Genomic DNA, 27274 nt, shown 5'->3' on the forward strand with positions numbered 1-27274 from the left:
AATGATTCATAATAACATTACTACTCAAATAAAGGAGGCGCAACAAGGAGTTTTAAAAGAGGGAAATTTAAAGGATGAAATACCCAAAGGATCGGAGAAGCATCTTAATATTCGGGAAGACGGAACCCGGTATAGGGCTGAAAGGATTTGGGTACCAAAATTTGGAGATATGAGAGAAATGGTACTTAGAGAAGCTCATAAAACCAGATACTCAATACATCCTGGAACGGGGAAGATGTACAAGGATCTCAAGAAACATTTTTGGTGGCCGGGTATGAAAGCCGATGTTGCTAAATACGTAGGAGAATGTTTGACGTGTTCTAAGGTCAAAGCTGAGCATCAGAAACCATCAGGTCTACTTCAACAACCCGAAATCCCGGAATGGAAATGGGAAAACATTACCATGGATTTCATCACTAAATTGCCAAGGACTGCAAGTGGTTTTGATACTATTTGGGTAATAGTTGACCGTCTCACCAAATCAGCACACTTCTTGCCAATAAGAGAAGATGACAAGATGGAGAAGTTAGCACGACTGTATTTGAAGGAAGTCATCTCCAGACATGGAATACCAATCTCTATTATCTCTAATAGGGATGGCAGATTTATTTCAAGATTCTGGCAGACATTACAGCAAGCATTAGGAACTCGTCTAGACATGAGTACTGCCTATCATCCACAAACTGATGGGCAGAGCGAAAGGACGATACAAACGCTTGAAGACATGCTACGAGCATGTGTTATTGATTTCGGAAACAGTTGGGATCGACATCTACCGTTAGCAGAATTTTCCTACAACAACAGCTACCATTCAAGCATTGAGATGGCGCCGTTTGAAGCACTTTATGGTAGAAAGTGCAGGTCTCCGATTTGTTGGAGTGAAGTGGGGGATAGACAGATTACGGGTCCGGAGATTATACAAGAAACTACCGAGAAGATCATCCAAATTCAACAACGGTTGAAAACCGCCCAAAGTCGACAAAAGAGCTACGCTGACATTAAAAGAAAAGATATAGAATTTGAAATTGGAGAGATGGTCATGCTTAAAGTTGCACCTTGGAAAGGCGTTGTTCGATTTGGTAAACGAGGGAAATTAAATCCAAGGTATATTGGACCATTCAAGATTATTGATCGTGTCGGACCAGTAGCTTACCGACTAGAGTTACCTCAACAACTCGCGGCTGTACATAACACTTTCCACGTCTCGAATTTAAAGAAATGTTTTGCTAAAGAAGATCTCACTATTCCGTTAGATGAAATCCAAATCAACGAAAAACTTCAATTCATCGAAGAACCCGTCGAAATAATGGATCGTGAGGTTAAAAGACTTAAGCAAAACAAGATACCAATTGTTAAGGTTCGATGGAATGCTCGTAGATGACCCGAGTTCACCTGGGAGCGTGAAGATCAGATGAAGAAGAAATACCCGCATCTATTTCCAGAAGATTCGTCAACACCTTCAACAGCTTAAAATTTCGGGACGAAATTTATTTAACGGGTAGGTACTGTAGTGACCCGAACTTTTCCATGTTTATATATATTAATTGAGATTGATATTTACATGATTAAATGTTTCCAACATGTTAAGCAATCAAACTTGTTAAGACTTGATTAATTGAAATATGTTTCATATAGACAATTGACCACCCAAGTTGACCGGTGATTCACGAACGTTAAAACTTGTAAAAACTATATGATGACATATATATGGATATATATATAGTTAACATGATACTATGATAAGTAAATATATCATTAAGTATATTAACAATGAACTACATATGTAAAAACAAGACTACTAACTTAATGATTTTTAAACGAGACATATATGTAACGATTATCGTTGTAAAGACATTTAATGTATATATATCATATTAAGAGATATTCATACATGATAATATCATGATAATATAATAATTTAAAATCTCATTTGATATTATAAACATTGGGTTAACAACATTTAACAAGATCGTTAACCTAAAGGTTTCAAAACAACACTTACATGTAACGACTAACGATGACTTAACGACTCAGTTAAAATGTATATACATGTAGTGTTTTAATATGTATTTATACACTTTTGAAAGACTTCAATACACTTATCAAAATACTTCTACTTAACAAAAATGCTTACAATTACATCCTCGTTCAGTTTCATCAACAATTCTACTCGTATGCACCCGTATTCGTACTCGTACAATACACAGCTTTTAGATGTATGTACTATTGGTATATACACTCCAATGATTAGATCTTAGCAGCCCATGTGAGTCACCTAACACATGTGGGAACCATCATTTGGCAACTAGCATGAAATATCTCATAAAATTACAAAAATATGAGTAATCATTCATGACTTATTTACATGAAAACAAAATTACATATCCTTTATATCTAATCCATACACCAACGACCAAAAACACCTACAAACACTTTCATTCTTCAATTTTCTTCATCTAATTGATCTCTCTCAAGTTCTATCTTCAAGTTCTAAGTGTTCTTCATAAATTCCAAAAGTTCTAGTTTCATAAAATCAAGAATACTTTCAAGTTTGCTAGCTCACTTCCAATCTTGTAAGGTGATCATCCAACCTCAAGAAATCTTTGTTTCTTACAGTAGGTTATCATTCTAATACAAGGTAATAATCATATTCAAACTTTGGTTCAATTTCTATAACTATAACAATCTTATTTCAAGTGATGATCTTACTTGAACTTGTTTTCGTGTCATGATTCTGCTTCAAGAACTTCGAGCCATCCAAGGATCCATTGAAGCTAAATCCATTTTTCTCTTTTCCAGTAGGTTTATCCAAGGAACTTAAGGTAGTAATGATGTTCATAACATCATTCGATTCATACATATAAAGCTATCTTATTCGAAGGTTTAAACTTGTAATCACTAGAACATAGTTTAGTTAATTCTAAACTTGTTCGCAAACAAAAGTTAATCCTTCTAACTTGACTTTTAAAATCAACTAAACACATGTTCTATATCTATATGATATGCTAACTTAATGATTTAAAACCTGGAAACACGAAAAATACCGTAAAACCGGATTTACGCCGTCGTAGTAACACCGCGGGCTGTTTTGGGTTAGTTAATTAAAAACTATGATAAACTTTGATTTTAAAGTTGTTATTCTGAGAAAATGATCTTTATTATGAACATGAAACTATATCCAAAAATTATGATTAAACTCAAAGTGGAAGTATGTTTTCTAAAATGGTCATCTAGACGTCGTTCTTTCGACTGAAATGACTACCTTTACAAAAATGACTTGTAACTTATTTTTCCGACTATAAACCTATACTTTTCTGTTTATATTCATAAAATAGAGTTCAATATGAAACCATAGCAATTTGATTCACTCAAAACGGATTTAAAATGAAGAAGTTATGGGTAAAACAAGATTGGATAATTTTTCTCATTTTAGCTACGTGAAAATTGGTAACAAATCTATTCCAACCATAACTTAATCAACTTGTATTGTATATTATGTAATCTTGAGATACCATAAACACGTATACAATGTTTCGACCTATCATGTCGACACATCTATATATATTTCGGAACAACCATAGACACTCTATATGTGAATGTTGGAGTTAGCTATACAGGGTTGAGGTTGATTCCAAAATATATATAGTTTGAGTTGTGATCAATACTGAGATACGTATACACTGGGTCGTGGATTGATTCAAGATAATATTTATCGATTTATTTCTGCACATCTAACTGTGGACAACTAGTTGTAGGTTACTAACGAGGACAGCTGACTTAATAAACTTAAAACATCAAAATATATTAAAAGTGTTGAAAATATATTTTGAACATACTTTGATATATATGTATATATTGTTATAGGTTCGTGAATCAACCAGTGGCCAAGTCTTACTTCCCGACGAAGTAAAAATCTGTGAAAGTGAGTTTCATTTGCCCTTTTTACTCTTTACGTTTTTGGGCTGAGAATACATGCAAATGTTTTATTAACTGTTTTACAATATTTATATGTGTGAGTTTCATTACTCCCTTTTTTATATATATTTTTGGGACTGAGAATACATGCGCTGCTTTTATAACTGTTTTACGAAATAGACACAAGTACTTAAAATTACATTCTATGGCTGGATTATTGAACCGAATATGCCCCTTTTTATTAAGTCTGGTAATCTAAGAATTAGGGAACAGACACCCTAATTGACGCGAATCCTAAAGATAGATCTATCGGGCCCAACAAGCCCCATCCAAAGTACCGGATGCTTTAGTACTTCGAAATTTATATCATATCCGAAGGGTGTCCCGGAATGATGGGGATATTCTTATATATGCATCTTGTTAATGTCGGTTACCAGGTGTTCACCATATGAATGATTTTTATCTCTATGTATGGGATGTGTGTTGAAATATGAACTCTTGTGGTCTATTATTATGATTTGATATATATAGGTTAAACCTATAACTCACCAACATTTTTGTTGACGTTTTAAGCATGTTTATTCTCAGGTGATTATTAAGAGCTTCCGCTGTCGCATACTTAAATAAGGACGAGATTTGGAGTCCATGCTTGTATGATATTGTGTAAAAACTGCATTCAAGAAACTTATTTTGTTGTAACATATTTGTATTGTAAACCATTATGTAATGGTCGTGTGTAAACAGGATATTTTAGATTATCATTATTTGATAATCTACGTAAAGCTTTTTAAAACCTTTATCTATGAAATAAAGGTTATGGTTTGTTTTAAAAATGAATGCAGTCTTTGAAAAACGTCTCATATAGAGGTCAAAACCTCGCAACGAAATCAATTAATATGGAACGTTTTTAATCAATAAGAACGGGACATTTCAAATAAGTCATCAGAAAGTCAGATATATAGTCGACCTTGACAAGGGTCGACTATAGTATAAATTTAATATAGTCGACCTAGGTAATGGTCGACTACAATGTAAACATGGTGATAGTCGATCCAATGAAGGGTCGACTACTCATCTGCACACTGGACAGTTTATATAACTTACCAACTTGCATAAATGAATTATATAATAAGAAATTACCTGCTCTTGTTGACGGATATGTTGTTGTAGGTTTTGTATCATAGAATGGAGTTTTAAAATACTTGTCTTGTGGACGCCTCTAGAAACATATAAACTCTGCACTATCTTTAGTGTCTCACGTGTAGCACGGATGCCAGCCTCAACCCGATCACTCATCTCCTTAATCTCCTTGGCATGTTTGTTTTCCTGGTCATCTAATCTCTTTGTCAAATTCTTAATCATATCCGTCAACTCCTTCTTCGTCTCATCATCAAATTTCTTCGGATCATCAACTTTCTTCACCGGTACTTTAGCATCGGGGTTCTTGAAATAGTTTACACTAGCAACCCACCACTCACACTTAACCTGTGTCTTGGTGGGCCTCAAACGATTGAGAGGTCGTTCTTCATCCGGGATATCATCCTGTCATACACATATTCATATACATATACATATACACATATATATATACATATACATATACATATACATATACATATACATATACAGTTACAGTTACATATACATATACAAATACATATACAGTTACATATACAAATACAGATACATATACATATACATATACAGTTATTTATACACATACATATACAGTTACATATACATATAGATATACACATACATATAAACATAACACATACATAAATATTTTGGTATAATTATACTCACCGGGAGTTGCATCAACTCAACGTACTCATTCCAGCCCATGACTTTCTTCTTCCGTTTCCAGTGGATTCCACGAGGTATGCCTTCACTTTCCGGCTTGAAAGCATATGCTTCTATTCGGTGTTTGTATGCCTCCCATATCCACATCTACAAACAAAAACCAAATTTGTTTAAATATGAAATATGTTAATTGCTTAAAATTTATAAGTACGGATTACTACCTTAAACACCCAAGTGAAGCCGCTCAAATGGTATGTCATTACCCCCTTCCGGGTTTTATCTGCTACCCTCTCTTTATAAGGTACTAACACGTGATGCAAACTATTGTAAAGTTTGGTCCATAAGAAAGAACCCCACGGATACTTGTTCATCAACTCAAAGTCCTCTAATAAAAGAAGCATGTCATCGTTTACGCTATCCCGCAACTACTTCCCAAGGAAGCATAAGTTAATTATCAACGCAATGGCGACTACGACCTTATCCTTGTCAGTTCCTTTCAACTCATCTTTAAAAAAGGCGTCGTGAAACTCCGAAAGATGACGTTGACCACTATGTCGTTTAATAAAAACACGAGATGAAACTGAGTGGTCAAAATCCGACCTCTCTTGACCTATCCAATCTATAAAAGATGTAACTGGACCAAACCGTATCCCGGTAACCAAGCAAAACTCACGTCTACCACACCTAATGACATGGTCTCGGGTAACTCGAAACCATAGCTCTTCTGGCTCCTCACATATTTCGTGTCCGTTGATTACAAATCAGTCTGATTCATTAATAAGCAATGTATGTATCCCAGATCATTGTCATCACACTTTATATCTAACCAATGACCGAAACACGTCTCTCTGAAAATCTTTGTCTGAGCCGGAGTGAGTTTGTTCTTAATCTCCCTTATAAGAGACATCTTGCTTCGAATGGTGACCTTGGCCTCGAACCAAACCTGTAATCAGACAATGATAATGTCATTATATATAAATGTTAATATACATACACATACATACAGGTACATACAATTGAAAAGCAAATACACTATAGTCGAACTTCTTTCTGGTCGACTACAGTTTTATTCAACTATAGGCGACCCAAAATGGGGTCGACTATAGTGTATGTTTTTGGCAGTCGACCCTTTGAATGGTCGAGTATGCAAGTGATCTTCTGACCTAAGGCATCCCCATAACCATACACAGATATATACACTTTAGCAAAAACAATGGGAGAATTGTATATCTATAGTTACATATACATATACATATACATATACATATACATATGGGAACATATACATTTACATATACATATACAATTACAGATACCTATCATATACTGACATGTACACACATACAAATACATCCATACACACATAGATATAAATACAGGGACCCATACATAGATATACATAGATATACATATATACACATATATACACATACAGATAAACTAACATATACATACAACAACTAAATAGGTTTTACCTCAATATCTGTCATCTTTGAAGGGAACTCTTGATTGAATCTAGGGACGAAATAGATATACTGACGATGGAATTAGGGTTTATCTACAAACTATTGAAGTGATCTCTTGATTGAATCTGCAATGAATGAGGGTTGATGAATCAGGGTTCGTAACTAGGGCTTGTGGGGCGAATTTTTGTTAGAGTTGAAATTTGAATTTTGTTATCCCAATTCGCTATTTCAGTGTCTTTTTGTATACTCGACCATCATTAAGGTCGCCCTTGTTTTTTGGGGTCGAATATAGTGGTCGACCGATAGCCAACAGAAATCGACCTTGACAGTTATAAACGGTGGTCGACCACATTGAAATTTGGAGTGGTCGACCGGGTATAGAGGTAGTCGACCCAACTGGTAGTCGACTTAATGGTGTAAATAGACAATTTTTTTTCTTCTAAAAGTGTATTTTGGAATAAAACTTTTTTAAAAAGTGTATTTTGGGGAATTTCCCATCTTAGATGCCTGTCTTGTGGGCTTCAGCCCAAAATTAAAATAAGTGTTTAAAATCCATGTTACATCTCTTATTTGTTAAGCCCAGAATTAAAAAATAAAAAATAAAATAAATGAGATAAATTCTTTGGCAAAAAAAAAAAAAAAAAAAATTATAATATCAAAACGATCGAGAAAACTTCATCCAAGAGATGAAGCTCCAAAATACAACATAGAAACGAAATTATTCGGGCTCAAACTAACAGTATCGAACAAGAGCCCAAAACCTGCATTATTATTATTATTAGAATAAAAACAACCACGAACAAAGGCTAGCCGCAAACTAAACAGCACAACCTAAAAAACCAAAGCCTAAGAGTGTACCCAATAAAAAAGAAAAGTTAAAGATTATGCACCATCTCATAAACACATCAACCAATAAACGAAACAAAAAAGCAACGAAAAAAGCCACAACATCCAAAGGTTTCTTTCTGACACCCTTATCAAACTTTGAAGCTATTGAAGCGAAATCTTGCAAGCCCTTAGATCCTCCTCGAAAAATTAACTTAGTTATTCTCAATCAGGATAGAGGATAAATCTGACCCCGACGATGACCCATGACGAACCTGTGGAACCTCAAGAGCGTCAACAACTTCCATCTTGACAAGATGATTATTAACTAAACCTGGGACGACTTTGGCAAATTATTAATCAATCAATCTTTATACAACGGATTAGAGAACGGAATCAATGGCTCAGGTAACAAAGAGGCAGGCTTGCAAGGGATATCTTAATCCACAGTAGCAGAAACCTCCACAAGCACCTTATCGTTGGTCGAATCATTAACTGTCGCTTCACACTCAAAAAGATCACATTCGCCGAAACAACACAAATTGCAAACAGGGTTATAATTAAATAATACCGCATTCTCAGTAGAGCTAACCTTGTGTTGTAGCTCATGTGGTAGTGATCTGACTCTCTTAGCGAGAGATCGTGAGTTCGACTCCCATGGGGTGCAGCATTTCACACAAGGTTTCCCCTTAACACTTGAATTCCACCCAAGGATGCCTTCCGCACATCGCGTTGCGGGGGCAGTGGGGGAGGGGGTTTTACCGCACATGCTCTCGAATTGGGCTGAGTTTCCTCCTGGGCAACTGTTGGGGGCGGGTTATGCAATTGCAAGAGATGAACGCGTGGGTGGTTTAGTCCCCCCATTGGTGATCCCAAACTGTTGTTCAAGAAAAAAAAAAGAAAATAAAAAAAAAGAAACATTCTCAATAGGGCTTCAACAACAACATTAGGTACTGTAAACATGAGTATGTTCTATTTGATTTGTTTTTTCGTAATATTATTTTTTTCCAATATAAGTACTCTTTGATCTTTACATGATGTATTATTGGATGCATTATTATAAGACTTTCAATCTACTCATATGCGATTATCCTTGTAAATTAAAAGTTATCACAGTTCTCAACTTATATAGTGAAAGGATCCATGGAGAGCCGACATAGATAGAGAACCCATAGGTAGTCGCATAACGAGTTCTGCTTTCCAGTAGGCAGACTGACTTCGTAGACTGTCACGTAGGCAGACTGACTTCATCAGTACACTGATGTACTTATTGGTTGTAATATCTATGGTAGTTTTTCATCTTTTTGTTGAAGAACTTCCAACTCTTTCTTAATATATCTATTATTTTGCTAAAAAAGAAAATTTAAATAAATAAAATAGATTGAAATGATCTATATGAGTTACAAGATTGTATTAGACTAAGCAGTCTGACATGAGCTAGTCTTTCAGATTAGGCAGGGAACACGAGGCACATTTCCTCACTACTGAAATTCCCTTATAGTTCTAGAAGGTAAGAGAAGTTAGGGCTTTTGAGTTCGAGTAATCAAACCAAACTGGAATTCCGGAGAGAAGGTAGTGAACAGAGTTGGTGGTTCAAGTTCTTGGCAGGACAAACTTTTTTTTTCTTTCTAGGTCATGCGAAGGGGGCCAGTCAAAGTTCGTAATGTTCCTCTACAAAGACAATGGACGCTCTCAACGGCTAGGCGCCACTTTCTTTCTGAGTTATTCCAGCTTTTTCTTGATTTCGTGTTGGGGTGAACAAACAAAACAAGTGATATATCTAGTCTTGAGTAACAAAAATGATAGATCTATTGATACATACCGGAAAATTGACCCTATCTAAGTTAAAATCGTTTTGACCCATGACCCAATATGCCTATTGTGATGACCCGTTTTTTGACGGAACCCAATTTCTGACTTAAAATGGTGTTGAAAATCTTAATCTAATTATGATTTATGTAATCCGGTCTCTATATTTATGTAAATTAGGTTTTTCACTGAAATTCTGCATCATTAATGACGTTTTTCATGATAGATCATAGATTACCAAATTATGCACCAAGTAGTTGTGTGGTGTTTCTGAATATTCGTCCAATACATAATAAAGTAATGTGAATGTCACTGTATTGTTGCAACTCTTGCTTTGATTTTAGTTAAATAAAGTGTTTTGTACAGAGATGAATAATTCGGATGATTGTTTGAGACTAACTAGGTTTGTGTTATACAATTTATTATTTAGAAAGAATGTTGAAGGGATTTTGCCTAATTATGCTACAATTGTGAATATATGCTACAATTGGAAGGATGAAAGAAACACAACTCTTATTCAAAGGATGTATTTAAGAGATTTATAAGAAACCAAATATCTAATATCTCATATTCTCATATCATATAGAAAAGAAACACTGATATACAAGGATTAAGTAAATGGTTACAATTATTTATAACACAACTTCAGTTGCTTCTAATCTATCCAGGATGCATCCAACATCTGTGCCATGAAACTATAACAATCTACTGATTCTTCGATCTGCAAAACCACGTTTCAATATTAAAATCTATCAGTAAGTTCCTTGTGTTTATATCCTGAATAGATGCATATAGACTCTGGATGATAAACAAATCACAACTTAGTCGTGTACCTTTTTCTGCGTTGAGCTGCCACAGCCATGCCCAGATTTGCTACTGATTCTTCCGATAATTGGGTTAGTTTGTGGGCTATTCTTCACACTTGTACATAGCTCATGTTGCATGGTCTAAAACATGCGTCACAAAATTAGGAAACTAGCTTAAAATATGACACATTAATTGTTGATTCAAATTTAAGCTAAGCAAAGGCATGTATATTTAGAGGGGAACTAAATTGGAGTGAAGGTAATATATGTAACACGTACCGCTAATAACTTTAATGTGTGTAATGGGACAACACGATCATCATGATCGGCAGTCAGTAACATAGTAGACGGATATTGTGTAGCCCTGATTAATGGATCTTCCCATGGTCGTTTAACATTATGCACAGGTGAGTACCTAATGAAAGGATTATAAGTTTCGTATGATGAACATTGTACATGACAAAATACAAAATTCGTCACAAGATTATGCTAAAAATTAATGACTCACTTAATTAGGCAATGGAAATCGCCTTCTGCATCTGAACAACCAAACTCAGGAACCCAAGCGTGACCTAAACAACGAAATTATTAATCATGAGAAACAATTAGAAGAGCATTGCTTTATTATGACTCTGCAACGAGACATGCACTCACCGATGGTAAACTTATGGTATCGTAACATGTCCATAACTCCGGCATGAGCTAGAGCACAACCAAATAAATCTGGTCTCTGTCACAATCACAATTCACAATTTAGTGTCTTTCTACTTAAAAATTAAACCCAATTGACATATGTTTTGGGTAGCGTCCAATCCTTTTGACCCGTTTGCCCATTTGACTCTTAGACCCTTTGACCCGCTTGCTATTTTGACCATTTGACCCGTTAGCTTATTTGACCATTTAACCTATCTGCCCATTTGACCCGCTTGCTTATTGACCATTTGACCAGCTTGCTTATTGACCATTTGACCCGTTTGCCCATTTGACCCGTTACCCCATTTGACCCGTTACCCCATTTGACCAGTTTGCCCATATGACCCGTTTGCCTTTTGACTAACTTATAGTAACTCATATCAACCATTAATAAGTAAAATAGGTCTAAGTCACATCTAAAGATAATGATACCTGATTAATGCAAGCACCAATGAGAATACCACCATTGCTTCCACCTTCAATACATAACTTGCTAGGGTTTGTGTAACCCATTGAAACAAGGTACTCTGCAGCCGAAATGAAGTCATTGAAGCAATTTTGCTTGTTTGAAAGCGACCCACCTTGGTGCCATTCTTCGCCGTACTCACCACCACCACGAATATTTGCAACACAATATATCACACCTAAATGTCGTGCCAACACAACACGTGTAATATCAAACGATGGTGTTAAACTAACACCATAACCACCATATCCATACAATAAACAAGGGTGTGATCCGTCTAATACGATATCCTTCCTTGCCACAATAAATAATGGGACAAGCGTCCCATCCTTATTGCGCACAAATACCTGCGTGAAACACTGAGAAAGTTAAAATGTATATCTTTTAACCGACTGTAAAAGGAAACGGAAATAGTTTTCCCCTATTCAGATTACTCGAAGAGGGCAAGTCATGAACGTTTATCAACCTGGTGGACAGTTATTATGAGACGGATGTATTAGTAATAAAAGATGAAAGTAAACCTGATTAGCATGATAGTCGGCTTTATTGAATCCGGGAACCAAACTTTGACGAAGAACTTTCATTTTTGGCACATTATCCTTCAAATCGTATTGATAAACCACACCAGGGGTGATGAAACTACTGAACTTGACGAAAAACACACTATCTTGTCGTCTAGCACTAATGTAATCAACACTACCAATGTCAATAGGCAACTTATGCAACAAATCACCACTCTTTAAGTCTCTTATTTGCAAAACATGTTTACAATCACTCAAATAACTCACAATCATTTGGTTTCCGTTTATGGGTTGAACGGACTCAATCACATCATGATCTGATTCTTGAACGATTTCAATCCATGTACTCGGTTTCTTTATATCTACTCGTACTAATTTGTTTCTTGGAGCATCCTTGTTAGTCAAGAAAGTAAACATTATATCATCATTTGCAATGGCTTCGTAGTACGCCTCAAAATCGTCTATGACCTTCACAAAAGGAAGAAGACCTTTTCCTCTATGACCTTCAAGACCGTTTGGTAATGTAGATAGATCACAACAATAGAATTTGTTGAGGTGTGTAGCACCTTTACAAATATTCATAAGAAGATACTGCAAAATATATGATTTTTATGAGTTTATGTATGGCTTTTTAAGAATCAAAAAGGCTAATTAAGCTTGTTACTGATAAAGTAGATAAATTTGATTATATGTTATGAGCACCTTTCCATCATCTGAGAGTTTTGCTTCAAGAATATCGGTCGGGCTTTCAAGATTATTCCAGCATAATATATCTTCAGATTGTTTAGTACCCAAAAAGTGATAATAAAGTTGATGATTATGGTTAACATTCACTTCTGTACCAGCATCCATGTTTTCCCTTTCCCTAAATAAAACAAATGACAATTGTCACACAATCTCTATATAATGTTTTTATGTATATAAACTACGATTCAAACAAACCCCGAAAAAAAAAACTTTCTTTTGCAGCGTTGAAGATGACTGTTATCGTGGATAAAAGTTCTATGCCCAAGTTCTGCTCAATCCTTAAGCAAAGCAAGCCACGGCGTAAAAAAATAAATAAAAACGCTACGGAAAAGGAACACGCAGTCAAGCAATTGTAACCAAATCCGCGAATATCATTCTATTCGGTGCAACAAAGAAGAAAAAAAGATGTTACTTTTATTTATTTGTTAGTTTTTATTATTTTTGTAACTCCAGTCCGAACTTTCGCGATTTTGTCGTTCGGACTGCGGGAGAGTGTTAGATAATAGATTAGGCCCAAGTCCAATATGTGGGCTTGGGTCCGTTAGGGTTTAAAGTCATTAGGGTTTCATTGTATTATAAATAGCGTACGAGTATTGAATAATAATCACGGGATTTCATTATATAACATAAACGGTTGTACCAAATGTTTGAAATTTAACAAAATTATAGTTACCCGGGAGCAGGAAATCTGCAGTAGAAAAATCCATTCGAATCATGGGTCCAACTAATACATGTAAATTTTACCTGAGAATTGTATAAAAAAAACTATGAGATTTTTTTAAAAGATTATAAAATCCATTTTTCTGCAAAGTAAGTAAGAATTACAGTGCGTTATACATATGTTATTGTCAAAAGATTTTTGGAAAACTGCTAAAACGATTTCCGATTTGTAGACAAACATATGCTATGTAAGATTTGAATTAATTACCCATGAAAGTTCGTCTAGTTCGATGGTCTTGGCATCAACACACACAACGCGTATAGTTAACCAGTCGCTTCCACTGCAGCTTAAACCGTAGGCCAAGTATTTTGCATCACGACTAACTTCATAAACTCGTAAAGCCACTGTTCCATCCTCACTTAGTCCATTCGGATCGAGCAAAACGTCCCCTTCTTCATCCAAACTATTCTGAAAATTTATCATAATAGATCACGATATTATCTCCTTAGAGCTAGATAAAGTTAGAGTCCTTACACCACTAAACATGAATTATAATGTTGTACTGCATAACACTCTAAAGAAGGTTTATTGATGTACGTGGTGGTGTACCAATCACTTCTCATGTATTATTGTTTTTAGCACATTGCAAATATGCTTGTAATATGACATGTGTACCTGCATATAAAGAATAGGATGAGCTTGAAGTCCTGGATTATGGAAATAGAAATACTTATTCCCTTTACGAAATGGACATCCATATCGGGGATAGTCAAACGATCTGGTCAGCTTCTCGCGGAGCCTTTCTCTAAAATCGCAATCCTGGAGTACCGATTCTGTCAACTTGTTCTGTTTTTCAACGTATTCTTTTACCTCATCGGAATCAGGGTCTTCAAGCCTAACGAGATTTGCATTAAAAAAAATGGAAAGTTGGCGTTATAAAAGACGGTTATCCATATGTTAGTTGTGAAGCAAGAAACTAGACATCAATGCAGGTATTTTATCGAGGGGTGCAAATTGTTCAAAAAATTGAAATAAAAGGAACATAATTGGTATAATATTTACTTATTTAGTCGAGTTCATACTAGACTTTGGTTTGCGCTCCAACAGTCGGAGGCTGCTGACTAGGGGCGGAAATAGTGAGGGACGAGCGGGGGCACCCACCACAGTGGATTCGAAATTTTTAGTGCAAAAATTTTGGATTTTTTTATTAAGCCCCACTGGATTTTTTTTGTCCAAAAGTCTTCGTATTTTGCCCCAAAGTCTCAGTATTTTGTCTAAAAATCTACATATTATACCAAAAAAACCTCCATATTTTACCTACAAGCATCTATATTTATATTTTTCCCAAAAAAAATTGCTACGCTTTTATATTTGTTTTTGTCCCCGGTGAAAAAAATTTATGTTTCCGCCACTACTGCTGACCCAATTGTTCTATACTGGATCAGGCTGGATAAGATACCCATATTTTTTAGCTGATGTATGGTTTACTTTATATAAGAAGTAACAATCTATTTAGTTGCCAAAAGTGAATAATTATTACTCACCAAATGTTTTAATTTGAACTTTTGAAGCCCTTAAAATCAAATGTATATGTACCTAAATCGTACGAGTAACTAATAGGACACAACTAACTAAAAGCTCAGTCTTTCGGTGACAAATTCGAATAAGCTTAAGTAAATATATGTCATTACGAAGTTTGGTTTCTCACTTGTAAACATGTCTGAATTACCTTTTTAATAAATAATGAATGAAGGTGTGACATATTGCAAGTGAAATGTACGTATATCCAAAATTAAAAACGCTCGAATAGCACCGAACCATTTGGGGATTTGGGCAGTGAAATTTAAATGTGTATATAATTACTAAAACGTCATTGGTTAGGTTATGATGTATCAACCATAAGGTTGGAGTTGAAAGTCATACATTTTCGTGATATGTGACAGGGAGTGCAGGATATTTTACTTAAAATAAAAAAATAAAAAAATGTGTATATAGAGCAATCTATACTATATATTAAAATTAAAATATTAAAATGCGAAATTGATGATGTCATTAAAAAGCTTTTTTCAAGTTTAAAAAAAATTCAAAATTAAAAAAGAAAATTTTTAAAGCAGTCATTAATGTAAGTATTTTATATTTAATAAAAATTAAAAATGTTAAACAAATGTAGAATATGAGAAAAATTATGAACTTTATGCTAAAATATCCTATGACCATATGTACAATATTTGAAGCATAATATACAACCATTATGATAAAACACCTCATTACCATAGATACAATATTTGAAGCATTATGTACAACATTATGATAAACACTCTCATGACTATATGTACAATCTTTAAAATAAATTATACAATCTTTTATAAAACACCACATGAACAAATGTACAATTTTTTTTTATCATATTGTATAATCTTTATATAATAATTGTATTTTAATTTTTAAAAAAATTTAAAGACACATTTTTTATTACTAATAATTATTATTAACAATATAAATATTTGATTTTTAAGCAAACTTTAATATTATTATTTATTATTAGAATTATAATAATAATTGTTATTATTATTCAAATGTTGGTTCTCTTTACGGGATTAACTACGTTACATATATGTGTTAAGTATATGTTTCAATAAAAAGTTGTAATGTAACGTTTTATGACAAAAAAAATAGTAATTATGATGAAAATTGGAAGATGGTGGTGGAGAATGAAGTCAGTTCATTTATTCTGTCCAAGTTAGGTATATCAATATGTTATCTTTGATTATTTCTGATGCATATCTTCCGGGCAAAATATTTGTGATACGCTTTGATTTGTAATTATTTGCTATATGAATTTTATAAACTTCAATGATTTGGTTATTTTTCCATGATTTGGTAACTATTATCATAAATGGAAAGCGTTAATTTATAATAGTGTTAGATAGCCTCTAAACTATTGTGGTTTAATTGATTAATATTTTTTGGATTTTTAAATCGTGGTTGATTTTCTTAAATTGAGCATAGATAACGTGAACAAAAACACCGCATTATAAGATTGAATGACATAGAAAACGTGAGTCAAATGTTATTTATGTTATTCAAGTTTCATGGTATTGTGGATTATATTAGTTATGTAAAACCCTACAATGGTCAAAATGAGTAATTTATATGTTTAAAATGAGTACTTTTGAATTAAACAACATCGCTTCATATTATGTTCAAATAGTAATATAATATTATGGTTTTGTTTAGTTGTTCAAATGTCATTAAATTGTAGTCTCAATAAAAGGTTAGTTTGATATATTTAGTTTGCAAATATTTGATATTGTTTAGCAGTAGCTTTGTACAATGGTAAACTGTCACATCTCTCTATTTCACCACCTTGGGTAGGTCACTTTTTTTTGCAATTAAAAAATAGAATACAATAATAGATGGATTATGAGTATTGATGATGAAATTTACTTTTGAATAATGGTCCTATACAATGATAAACTTATATAAATAGGGAAGATATCTAATGTTTTTGTTTTAAACTTGGTCATTGCATTGTTTTATTTTCATTAGGTAAGAATTTTATCTACGGATATTGTATCAAAGATGTTAAACATGATTTGGTGGTTGAACTTATGATTTAGTTATAGATGTTCTTATGTAGATATACATCATTATTGAGTTCAAATTGCCACCTTAAATGAGTTGAAGTTATGATTCCGTTTTCTACTTCGGTTTTTTTATATTTTTCTTGAATAAACCCGTGAATTCACGGGTCTTTTAACTATTATAATTTAAAAGTCCCTTATTTGCACAGAATATAATTAGTACTACGTATAAACTATAAAGAAACAAGATGAAAAATGGACTAGAGTTACCATCGATAAGGATCAGAAATAGCGACACCATGGTAGTTATCGACTATGGATTCATCACAACGCGCAACCGGGTAATTCAATGGCTTCCTCAGGAAGCATTCCGAGCCCATACTCAATTGATGAGATGAAATAAGAGATTTATTTATTTTTATTTTTTTTGAAAAGCCTGAAATAAGAGATTTTGAGTTTGTGTTTATTCATGGAATTATATTATATATGGAACTAACAAGAATCTATGAATACAAAATGGGGTGAAAATGTGCACAGATGAGAACACCGTGGTCTTGTAATGTGCGTTAATATCGTCTCTTACAAATTTCATAGTATTGATTCTTTTTTGAAAATATCAAAGTGTTGACATCTTGCTATATTATGTGTTCATTTTTTTTATATATATTTTTTAACAAGTACAATGCACTCATTTTCCGGACTATATTTTGCCAAATACAGTAAAGCAAATTCTAGATATAAAAACTTGCCCCCATACCTTGTCAATTTTTCTAGTTAAGATGTAGAGTTTTTTTTTTTTTTTTTTTTTTTTTTTTTTTTTTTTTTTTTTTTTTTTTTTCCTTCCAATTTTTTGAGGATGTCAATAAGAAGAAAAAACCCTTTGACCCGTGACCATTCGTGCTCAATATGTGTGGTTAATTCAATAAAATTTATTGCAACAATGGGTCGAGTAAAATACTGTACCTGTTGTCGTGGAGGGTCACGGATATATCATACCAGTTACATTACATATAAAATGGTTGGAAAAATGAGTAAAAAGTGTGTTTTCACTAACTTTGAACACTAATTAATATATGATAGAGTAGTAAATATTAATGATGATTTAGTGGGTTTTGTAGCCTCTTGCGAGGGCTTTACAATGAACTAAGGTGGGTCTAAAACGGATTAAAGATGAATGAAATATCGAATCTCAAAGTTCCTAGTTTGGTGCAAAATTTAGAAGTTTGGTTTTTGTCCCACATCGGTTGTGGGAGCAAACCTAAGACTATAGTATTCATTATAAATAAATGTCTTAACCTTTGTAGAAAAATACACCAAAAACTAAGAGCACAAACTCAATTAGTTTTTCCTCTCAGCCACAACAAGGTCTCCCCATTCCGGTTACCTTTCAGGAAAGTGTTCAAGTCCGACAAAAACGCTGTTTCGGACCAGTGTACCGTGGGAACAGACGTCGAATATGTTTAGAGGAATTGTGTCAAACACAAGCCCGGCTCATCCTGTCATCGGTTATTCGGTTAGATCATTCTAATTTTTCGTTCTTATTCAGGTTATGTATTATCAGTGCCGGTCCTAAATTTTCCAGTGCCCCGAACGAGGCGGTAAAAAAAGCTCCTATGACATCACCCAAAATGCATGTTTAATGTGTTGGATGTTTTATTGAAATTTCGTGTAGGGTAAAATAATCGATAGCCGGATAAATCACTGAATCGTGGTATCACTTTCCAAAAGTAATTATTCGACCCTTATTGCCTGGGTTACACGAATATCACTTTGGGATAAGACAGAGATTAGTTCTTGTTATTGGCAGTAAACAAGAACTCTTTTGCATAAGAGTATTAAGGTGTTTTTCGTATATCTTATTCTCATAAATGATAGTCTCTATTTATAGGCACCCAAAAACAAGTATTATTCCACGATGGAGATGTTTCACTAACTAATTTCGTTTTCAAATCTAAAACAAATCCTTTACATAAAGTTGTTTGTTTTATTTCAAACATCCAAATCAAGGAAATCGTTTTCAAATCTAAAACAAATCCTTTACATAAAGTTGTTTGTTTTATTTCAAACATCCAAATCAAGGAAATCGTTTTCAAATCTAAAACAAATCCTTTATATAAAGTTGTTTGTTTTATTTCCAACAACCAAATCAAGGAAATCTAGATTAAATCCTTTTCATAAAGTTGTTTGTTTTATTTCCACCTAGTGCAAGAATAATACTTCCGTAATCACTCAAATTTGTGATAATGGAAAACCATTTTCGGGTCCGGGCAATCTATCACTTAATGGGTGTACACTCCGTACCTCCTAACCCATTTACAAGTATAGATTAAATCCCTCAATTACACTAAATTTCTAACAATCCTCCCCAATTTAGTGCAATTCGTTTCATGAGAATTAAACAAATTAAAACAAAAACTCATGCATAAATGAAAATATCTTGAAGATTGAATTTTCACCTTAGTACATTACACATTCCAAATATTCGAGAATCAGGGTGTTCTAAGAATTGAACCCTTCAACCCATTTTGAATAACTGAAAATAACATACACATAAGTTTTCAAATACTCTAAAGCTATCCTGACACTTTACAAGCCATGTGTCCATATCCTTTCATGAATGTATCCAAAGCTAAAAGTCCAAGCTTTGTTGAAGCGGCAAAACTTCACATTCACATAGGTAGTTCACTTCAGTCATGCACCTGCTCTTGCACTTTTTCAAATGAACTATTAAGAAGCTAGACTTCAACCTGACCTTCAGCAGGTCCGAGTACATACCTTACCTTGGGATGATATAAAATTTATGTACTCCAAATTTCTAAGTATAAGCCTTCCGCATTGAATTCAACTTCTAATTTTCATCAGAAGGGAATTGGGTATCTTATAATTAGAAATTTATGTGGACTTTAAACCCATCCCCACAGCAGACTTGTCAACCAAGTCTCTTGCCAATCCCTTCGTCAAGTGATCAGCTAAATTCTGTTGTGACCTTACGAACACTATAGAAATCACCCCATTCATGATGAGTTCACGAATCATACTATGTCTGACACCTAAGTGTCTAGACTTTCCATTGTACATCTGGCTATAAGCTTTTGCCAATGTCGCAGCACTATCACAATGGATAGACATGGGTGCTATAGGTTTAGGCCATAATGGTATCTCATGGATCAAGTTTCTAAGCCATTCTGCTTCTTTACCAGCAGCAGCTAAAGCAACAAACTCAGATTCCATCGTTGAGTTGGTAATACATGTCTGCTTTTTAGAAGCCCATGAAATAGCACCTCCCCCAAGCAAGAACACCCAACCACTCGTTGAAGAATGATCTTCAATATTGGTTATCCAACTCGCATCAGAATATCCTTCTATTACAGAAGGAAATCCACTGTAAGATAAACTATATGCCATAGTTTTCTTTAAATACTTCAGTACCCGCCTAATTGCTTGCCAGTGATGAGTACTAGGATTACTAGTATATCTACTCAGTTTTCCCACAGCAAAAGCAATATCTGGCCTTGTACATGTCATGGCGTACATCAAACAGCCAATCACCTGAGAATACTCAAGTTGTGATACAGCTTTACCTTGGTTAGGCATAAGCTTCTCACTTGGATCAACAGGTGTACTCACAGGAGTACATTCAAAGCAATTAAACTTTCTCAACACCTTCTCAATATAATGAGATTGAGAAATTGAAATTCCTTTGCTTTCACGTTTGATCCTAATACCAAGGATAACGTCAGCCTCCCCCATATCTTTCATGGAGAACTTTGATGACAAAAATTCTTTTGTTAAATCAACTTGACTTTGGTCAGTCCCAAAGATTAACATGTCATCAACATATAGACAAATTATAACTCCTTTACCAGAATCATCAAATTTGCTATACACACATTTATCTGCTTGGTTCAATCTAAAACCACTAGATAAAACTACTTCATCAAACTTCTGATGCCATTGCTTAGGTGCTTGTTTCAAACCATATAAGGACTTCACAAGTTTGCACACCTTGCTTTCATTTCCTGGCATGACAAAGCCCTGAGGTTGGTTCATATAAACCTCCTCATCCAAATCACCATTCAAGAATGCTGTCTTCACATCCATCTGGTGAATAACCAGATTGTGAATTGTAGCCAAAGCAATCAGCAGTCTAATGGTAGTGATACGTGCCACAGGAGCATAAGTATCAAAATAGTCAATTCCAGACTTTTGTCTAAAGCCTTGAATGACTAACCTTGCCTTGAACTTTTCAATAGTTCCATCCACCTTCATCTTCTTTTTGAAGATCCATTTGCAACCCAAAGGTTTGCAACCGGGAGGTAGATCAGCTAACACCCAAGTGTTATTGCCCATGATGGAATCCATCTCATCATTAATTGCCTCTTTCCAGAATGCAACATCCTGAGACCTCATTGCTTCATCATATGTTTTAGGATCATCATCAACATTGAAACAATATGAATATTGGGTAGAAACATCATCCCTAGAACCTTCAACTAAGTATAGTTGAAAATCTGGTCCGAATGATTTAGGTTTCCTTTCTCTTTTGCTTTTCCGAAGCTCAAGTGACTGATCAACAGCCTTTTCAGAGACTTCATCATTACAATCCTTATTGATTCCATTGTTACTTGGAATCATATCCTTTGGTCTAGGTATAGATGAAAATCGATTTTCATCAAAGATTGCATCCCTTGAATCAATCACAGAATTGATTGAGACAAATTCATTAGGCTCTATTACATAGAACCTATATGCCTTGGAATGTTCAACATATCCAATAAAAATGCAATCTATACCTCTTTCACCTAAACTTTTCTTTTTGGGATCAGGCAGTCTTACAACCGCCCTACAACCCCATACACGAAGATAATTCAAGTTATGTTTCCTTTTATTCCAAAGTTCATAAGGTGTAATCTTGTTTCTTTTGTTAGGAACTCTATTAAGCAAATAACAAGCTGTTAACATAGCTTCCCCCCAAAATCCTTCACTTAAACCCGAATAGGATAACATGGAATTAACCATTTCCTTAAGGACCCTATTCTTCCTTTCAGATATACCATTTTGTTGTGGAGTATAAGGAGCTGTGGTCTCATGGATAATACCAACGGATTGGAAATACGATTGGTCAATGTATTCACCTCCCCTATCTGTTCTAAGTCTTTTAATCAAAACCTTTTGTTGTAATTCTACTTCAGTTTTAAATATTTTAAATTTATCTAATGCTTCATCCTTAGTATGTAACAAATAAACATAGCAAAATCTAGAAGCATCATCAATAAAAGTCACAAAATATTTCTTGTTTCCTAAAGTAGGAGTAGCATGCAAATCACATAAATCACTATGTATTAATTCCAAAATTTCAGTATCACGATGTACATTTTGAAATGGTTTCTTAGTGATCTTTGTTAACATACACGTTTTACACTTTTCATTGTTCATGTCAAAAACCGGTATTAATCCATCTTTAGACATATCTTGCATTCTTTTAAAGTGTATATGTCCTAGTCTAGCATGCCAAAGTGTAGAATTATTTATGCTAGAAGTAGATATAAAAGCAAAATTAACATTCAAGTGATTAATGTTAAGTCTAAACATTCTATTGCATAAATAACCAAAACCAACAAACATACCATGTTTTGACAAAACAAACTTATCAGATTCAATCACTTGTTTATAACCACAACAATTTAACACACTACTGGAAACTAAATTTTTTCTTTATTTGTGGTACATGCAAAACATCAAACAAACAAATAGTTTTTCCAGAACTAAAACACAAATTCACACTTCCACGTCCATGAACAGAGGCTGTTGACTCATTTCCCATATGAAGAATTGATCCATCAGTCACGGACTCGTAAGTCTTGAACCAAAATCTATCCTTGCATACATGGGTGGTGGCTCCCGAGTCAACCCACCACGCGACATCATCATCCTGCACAAAATAAGCCTCAGATATATATGAAACATAATAATTCTTATTTGAATTATTAAATATATTCTGACCTTTCGAGTTGTGGTTGTTTAAACCATTTCCCGAACCGCTTGTGCTAGATCCTTTGGCATTATTATTACCAAAAATAACCTTGCAATCCTTTTTTATGTGTCCAGTTTTACCACACTTCCAACAAGTCAATTTAGACTTCTTGTTCGGATTAGCCTTGTTATAACCTCGATGTTTACGTTTGCCCTTTTTGTCATTATTACTAGTGAACTTTTTATGTTCCACCATATTGACAACAGACGTACCAGCAACTTCGTTGCTCTTTGGCTTGTCATTATCCTGCAACCTGAGGGATTCCTCAATACGCAGATGACTACCCAACTCAACAAGAGTTAACTCCTCCTTCTTATGTTTCAAAGAATGTTTAAATTCTTTCCAAGATGGAGGTAGTTTATCAATTATGCTTGAGACTTGAATAGACTCATCCATGTTCATCTTATGTTGTGTGAATTGACCAAGTATACGAATGAGCTCATTGTATTGTTCCAAGACCGGTCTAGAATCGACCATCTTGTAATTATTAAAATTACTAACAAGGAACTTTTTACTAGAAGCATCCTCAGACATATACTTGGTTTCTAAACAGTCCCATAGTTCTTTAGAAGATTCAACATTTAGGTAAATATCAAAAAGGGAATCAGCCATACCATTGAGGATTAAACCTCTAGCGATGTAGTCATCGTTCTCCCACTTGCACCTTTTCCGAATTTGTTCAATAGTGGCATCATCACCATGATCTTCAGGAATTGGTGTGCTGAGTACGTACACCACACTCATGCTGCTCAGAAAGAAGTGCATCTTCTTTTGCCATCTCCTAAAATCAATTCCCTCAAACTTATCAAGTTTGGAGAAATTCGTCGTCATGTGTTTCATCGTAGCCGCCATCGATTATAACGAATAATTACTTTCGATTGTTGGATGTTTTATTGAAATTTCGTGTAGGGTAAAATAATCGATAGCCGGATAAATCACTGAATCGTGGTATCACTTTCCAAAAGTAATTATTCGACCCTTATTGCCTGGGTTACACGAATATCACTTTGGGATAAGACAGAGATTAGTTCTTGTTATTGGCAGTAAACAAGAACTCTTTTGCATAAGAGTATTAAGGTGTTTTTCGTATATCTTATTCTCATAAATGATAGTCTCTATTTATAGGCACCCAAAAACAAGTATTATTCCACGATGGAGATGTTTCACTAACTAATTTCGTTTTCAAATCTAAAACAAATCCTTTACATAAAGTTGTTTGTTTTATTTCAAACATCCAAATCAAGGAAATCGTTTTCAAATCTAAAACAAATCCTTTACATAAAGTTGTTTGTTTTATTTCAAACATCCAAATCAAGGAAATCGTTTTCAAATCTAAAACAAATCCTTTATATAAAGTTGTTTGTTTTATTTCCAACAACCAAATCAAGGAAATCTAGATTAAATCCTTTTCATAAAGTTGTTTGTTTTATTTCCACCTAGTGCAAGAATAATACTTCCGTAATCACTCAAATTTGTGATAATGGAAAACCATTTTCGGGTCCGGGCAATCTATCACTTAATGGGTGTACACTCCGTACCTCCTAACCCATTTACAAGTATAGATTAAATCCCTCAATTACACTAAATTTCTAACATAATGCATAAAACTTCATAACAATTATCACTAAAATAAATAGATTATTATTGAATTGGAATTATATATTTGTACTCATGAAGCATTATCTAATTATTAGAAATCTGAAACGTGTGGGAAATAATTGTAATTTCCAGAAGTTTTATATGAGAAAATGGATCAAATGAGTTATAAATTGCCCATTTTGCCACCTTTATTCAGTTTAGATTCTCATGAGACTGCAAATAGTTAGATATATATGTTATCTCTAGATATTTTCCATTAACATCAAGGGCACTGATGGTGGCCTAGTGACACTAGTAAACTGGTACTTGGTACTTGAAACAAAAGGTAAAAATTTGGAAGAGATACAAGCTGCCGTTAATAGTCATTGATGGAAGTTTCAGTTATATAAGCTTTTTGTCTAAATTGTGCAGCTCAGTTTATTTTGAGACTTCCCACATCGCCTAACAAGCAAAAATGGATTCAGTATAAAATAAAGGGAACAAGGTTAAGAATCTTAGTTGATAGCTGAAAGTTCAAGTTTGGTGTGCTACTCTTCTGCTTCTCATCCATATGACTAGGATTTTAATTACTCTCGTATATGTTTCGTATATATTTTGCCTACACTTCGTATATATTTTGCCTACAAACAGAGTTTCGTATATACTAGGATTTTAATTATTCGTTTTAGTTTCGTATATATTTTGCCTACAAACAGAGTTTCGTATATACTAGGATTTTAATTACTCGTTTTAGTTTCGTATATATTTTACCTACAAACAGGGGTCAGCCTCGTTTTAGTTTCGTATATACTAGGATTTTAATTACTCGTTTTAGTTTCGTATATATTTTACCTACAAACAGAGTTTCGTATATACTAGGATTTTATTTACTCGTTATAGTTTCGTATATATTTTACCTACAAACAGGGGTCGCACCTGAATATAACGGTAAAAAAGAAAAATTTACACTATGAAAAGAAAATTTTTTTTTACCAAAAAATAAGATTTTCTTTTAATATTTACCCCTGCTGACTTTGAAAAATTTATTAAATTTTTACATACAATCTTTCAATTTGTAATCCTTATATGTGATGCTATTTTATTGAACTATTATTAGTTATAATAGATTTATAAATTATAAGAGATTTTAATATAATATACGTAGTGGACAGTAGCGAATATAAACGTGACGAGTATATGATTCTCTTGTTCCTGAATTAATTGTGATGATATATAATCAAACAATTTATTTATATTATAAATAATAGGTGGAATTATGATTCATCACGAATCTGTTTTATACGATGATACGATGATATAAATTAGCGGTGGACCTTTGAATATTATTTTAAGAAAAGATAATATTTGACATTTATCCGATGCGATCAAATTTGGTTTACTGTTACTTAAATTAACGCATATATAAGTGACTTCATGATTCCGTGACTTAGGTATGATTTTATTAGATAAAATAAATACACACGTGATGTATATCTTGTTACCCAAGTTCAGAATATATACAAACTAGTCCGGAGCAGCCCGCGCGATGCGGCGGGGGCTTTCGGCCTGCATGTTCGTATTTAACGTAGCGTTGTGTATGTTCAGAGAGACAAACAGCCCATATGTTAAGACCCGTTTAGATGTCGATGTGGTTAGCGTTCTTAAAAAGGTATCCGTTTCGGACGTAGTTAGTCTTGTTTTGTTCGTAAAATTATTTAAGTTTAATGGTAGTAGCGGTGAAAATTAATTCGTGATTAGTAGGAAGATAGGACTCGTTGAAGTTTACGGTGGGTTTTTCTTTTTGATTTAAATTAAAAACTGAAGTTACGCTTTTAACCCCTGCAGAATTTAGGAGTCCAAGATAGTTGAGGAAGAGAAAGTGAAAATTCAAAGTGTGAAAGGGGATGTTGGACGGGAAAAAAATGATGGAAACGACACAAGTTCCGACCTCCTTCCAAGATAGTTGAGGAAGAGAAAGTGAAAATTCAAAGTGTGAAAGGGGATGTTGGACGGGAAAAAAATGATGGAAACGACACAAGTTCCGATCTCCTTTAGTGTATATATATATATATATATATATATATATATATATATATATATATATATATATATATATATATATATATATATAAAATAAAATATATAATATGGTATATGCAAATATGGTAATATGAATTATAAGGATATGAAGATCGTTTTATAATATAATATGTTATGTAATGTATAATTATAATTTGATCAGTTTATTTATTTATAAATTGTAACTGATTCTACATGTTGTTCGCAAATTTAATCATATGATTATTTTAACTCGAGCATGATTTAATCTGCCTTTTTATGTATATTGTGATTGTGATTTTATATTC

The 27274-nt window shown here is 33.8% G+C and overlaps 1 protein-coding gene across 1 annotated transcript; it reads right to left on the minus strand.

Annotated features, from left to right (window-relative positions):
* Positions 1-10387: 10387 nt before the first annotated feature.
* Positions 10388-17717, minus strand: LOC139893788 (uncharacterized). Its single transcript, XM_071876976.1, has 12 exons — positions 17567-17717; positions 14388-14607; positions 13980-14180; positions 13725-13795; positions 13007-13169; positions 12305-12895; positions 11750-12130; positions 11279-11354; positions 11133-11196; positions 10904-11039; positions 10652-10765; positions 10388-10539 (listed from the first exon to the last, which is right to left on the minus strand). Exons 1-12 carry the CDS (start codon positions 17674-17676, stop codon positions 10474-10476), a joined length of 2193 nt encoding a protein of 730 aa, XP_071733077.1. The 5' UTR covers positions 17677-17717; the 3' UTR covers positions 10388-10473.
* Positions 17718-27274: the final 9557 nt, after the last annotated feature.

The sequence above is a fragment of the Rutidosis leptorrhynchoides genome, chromosome 2, assembly GCF_046630445.1.
Source record: "Rutidosis leptorrhynchoides isolate AG116_Rl617_1_P2 chromosome 2, CSIRO_AGI_Rlap_v1, whole genome shotgun sequence".
NCBI lineage: Eukaryota > Viridiplantae > Streptophyta > Magnoliopsida > Asterales > Asteraceae > Rutidosis > Rutidosis leptorrhynchoides.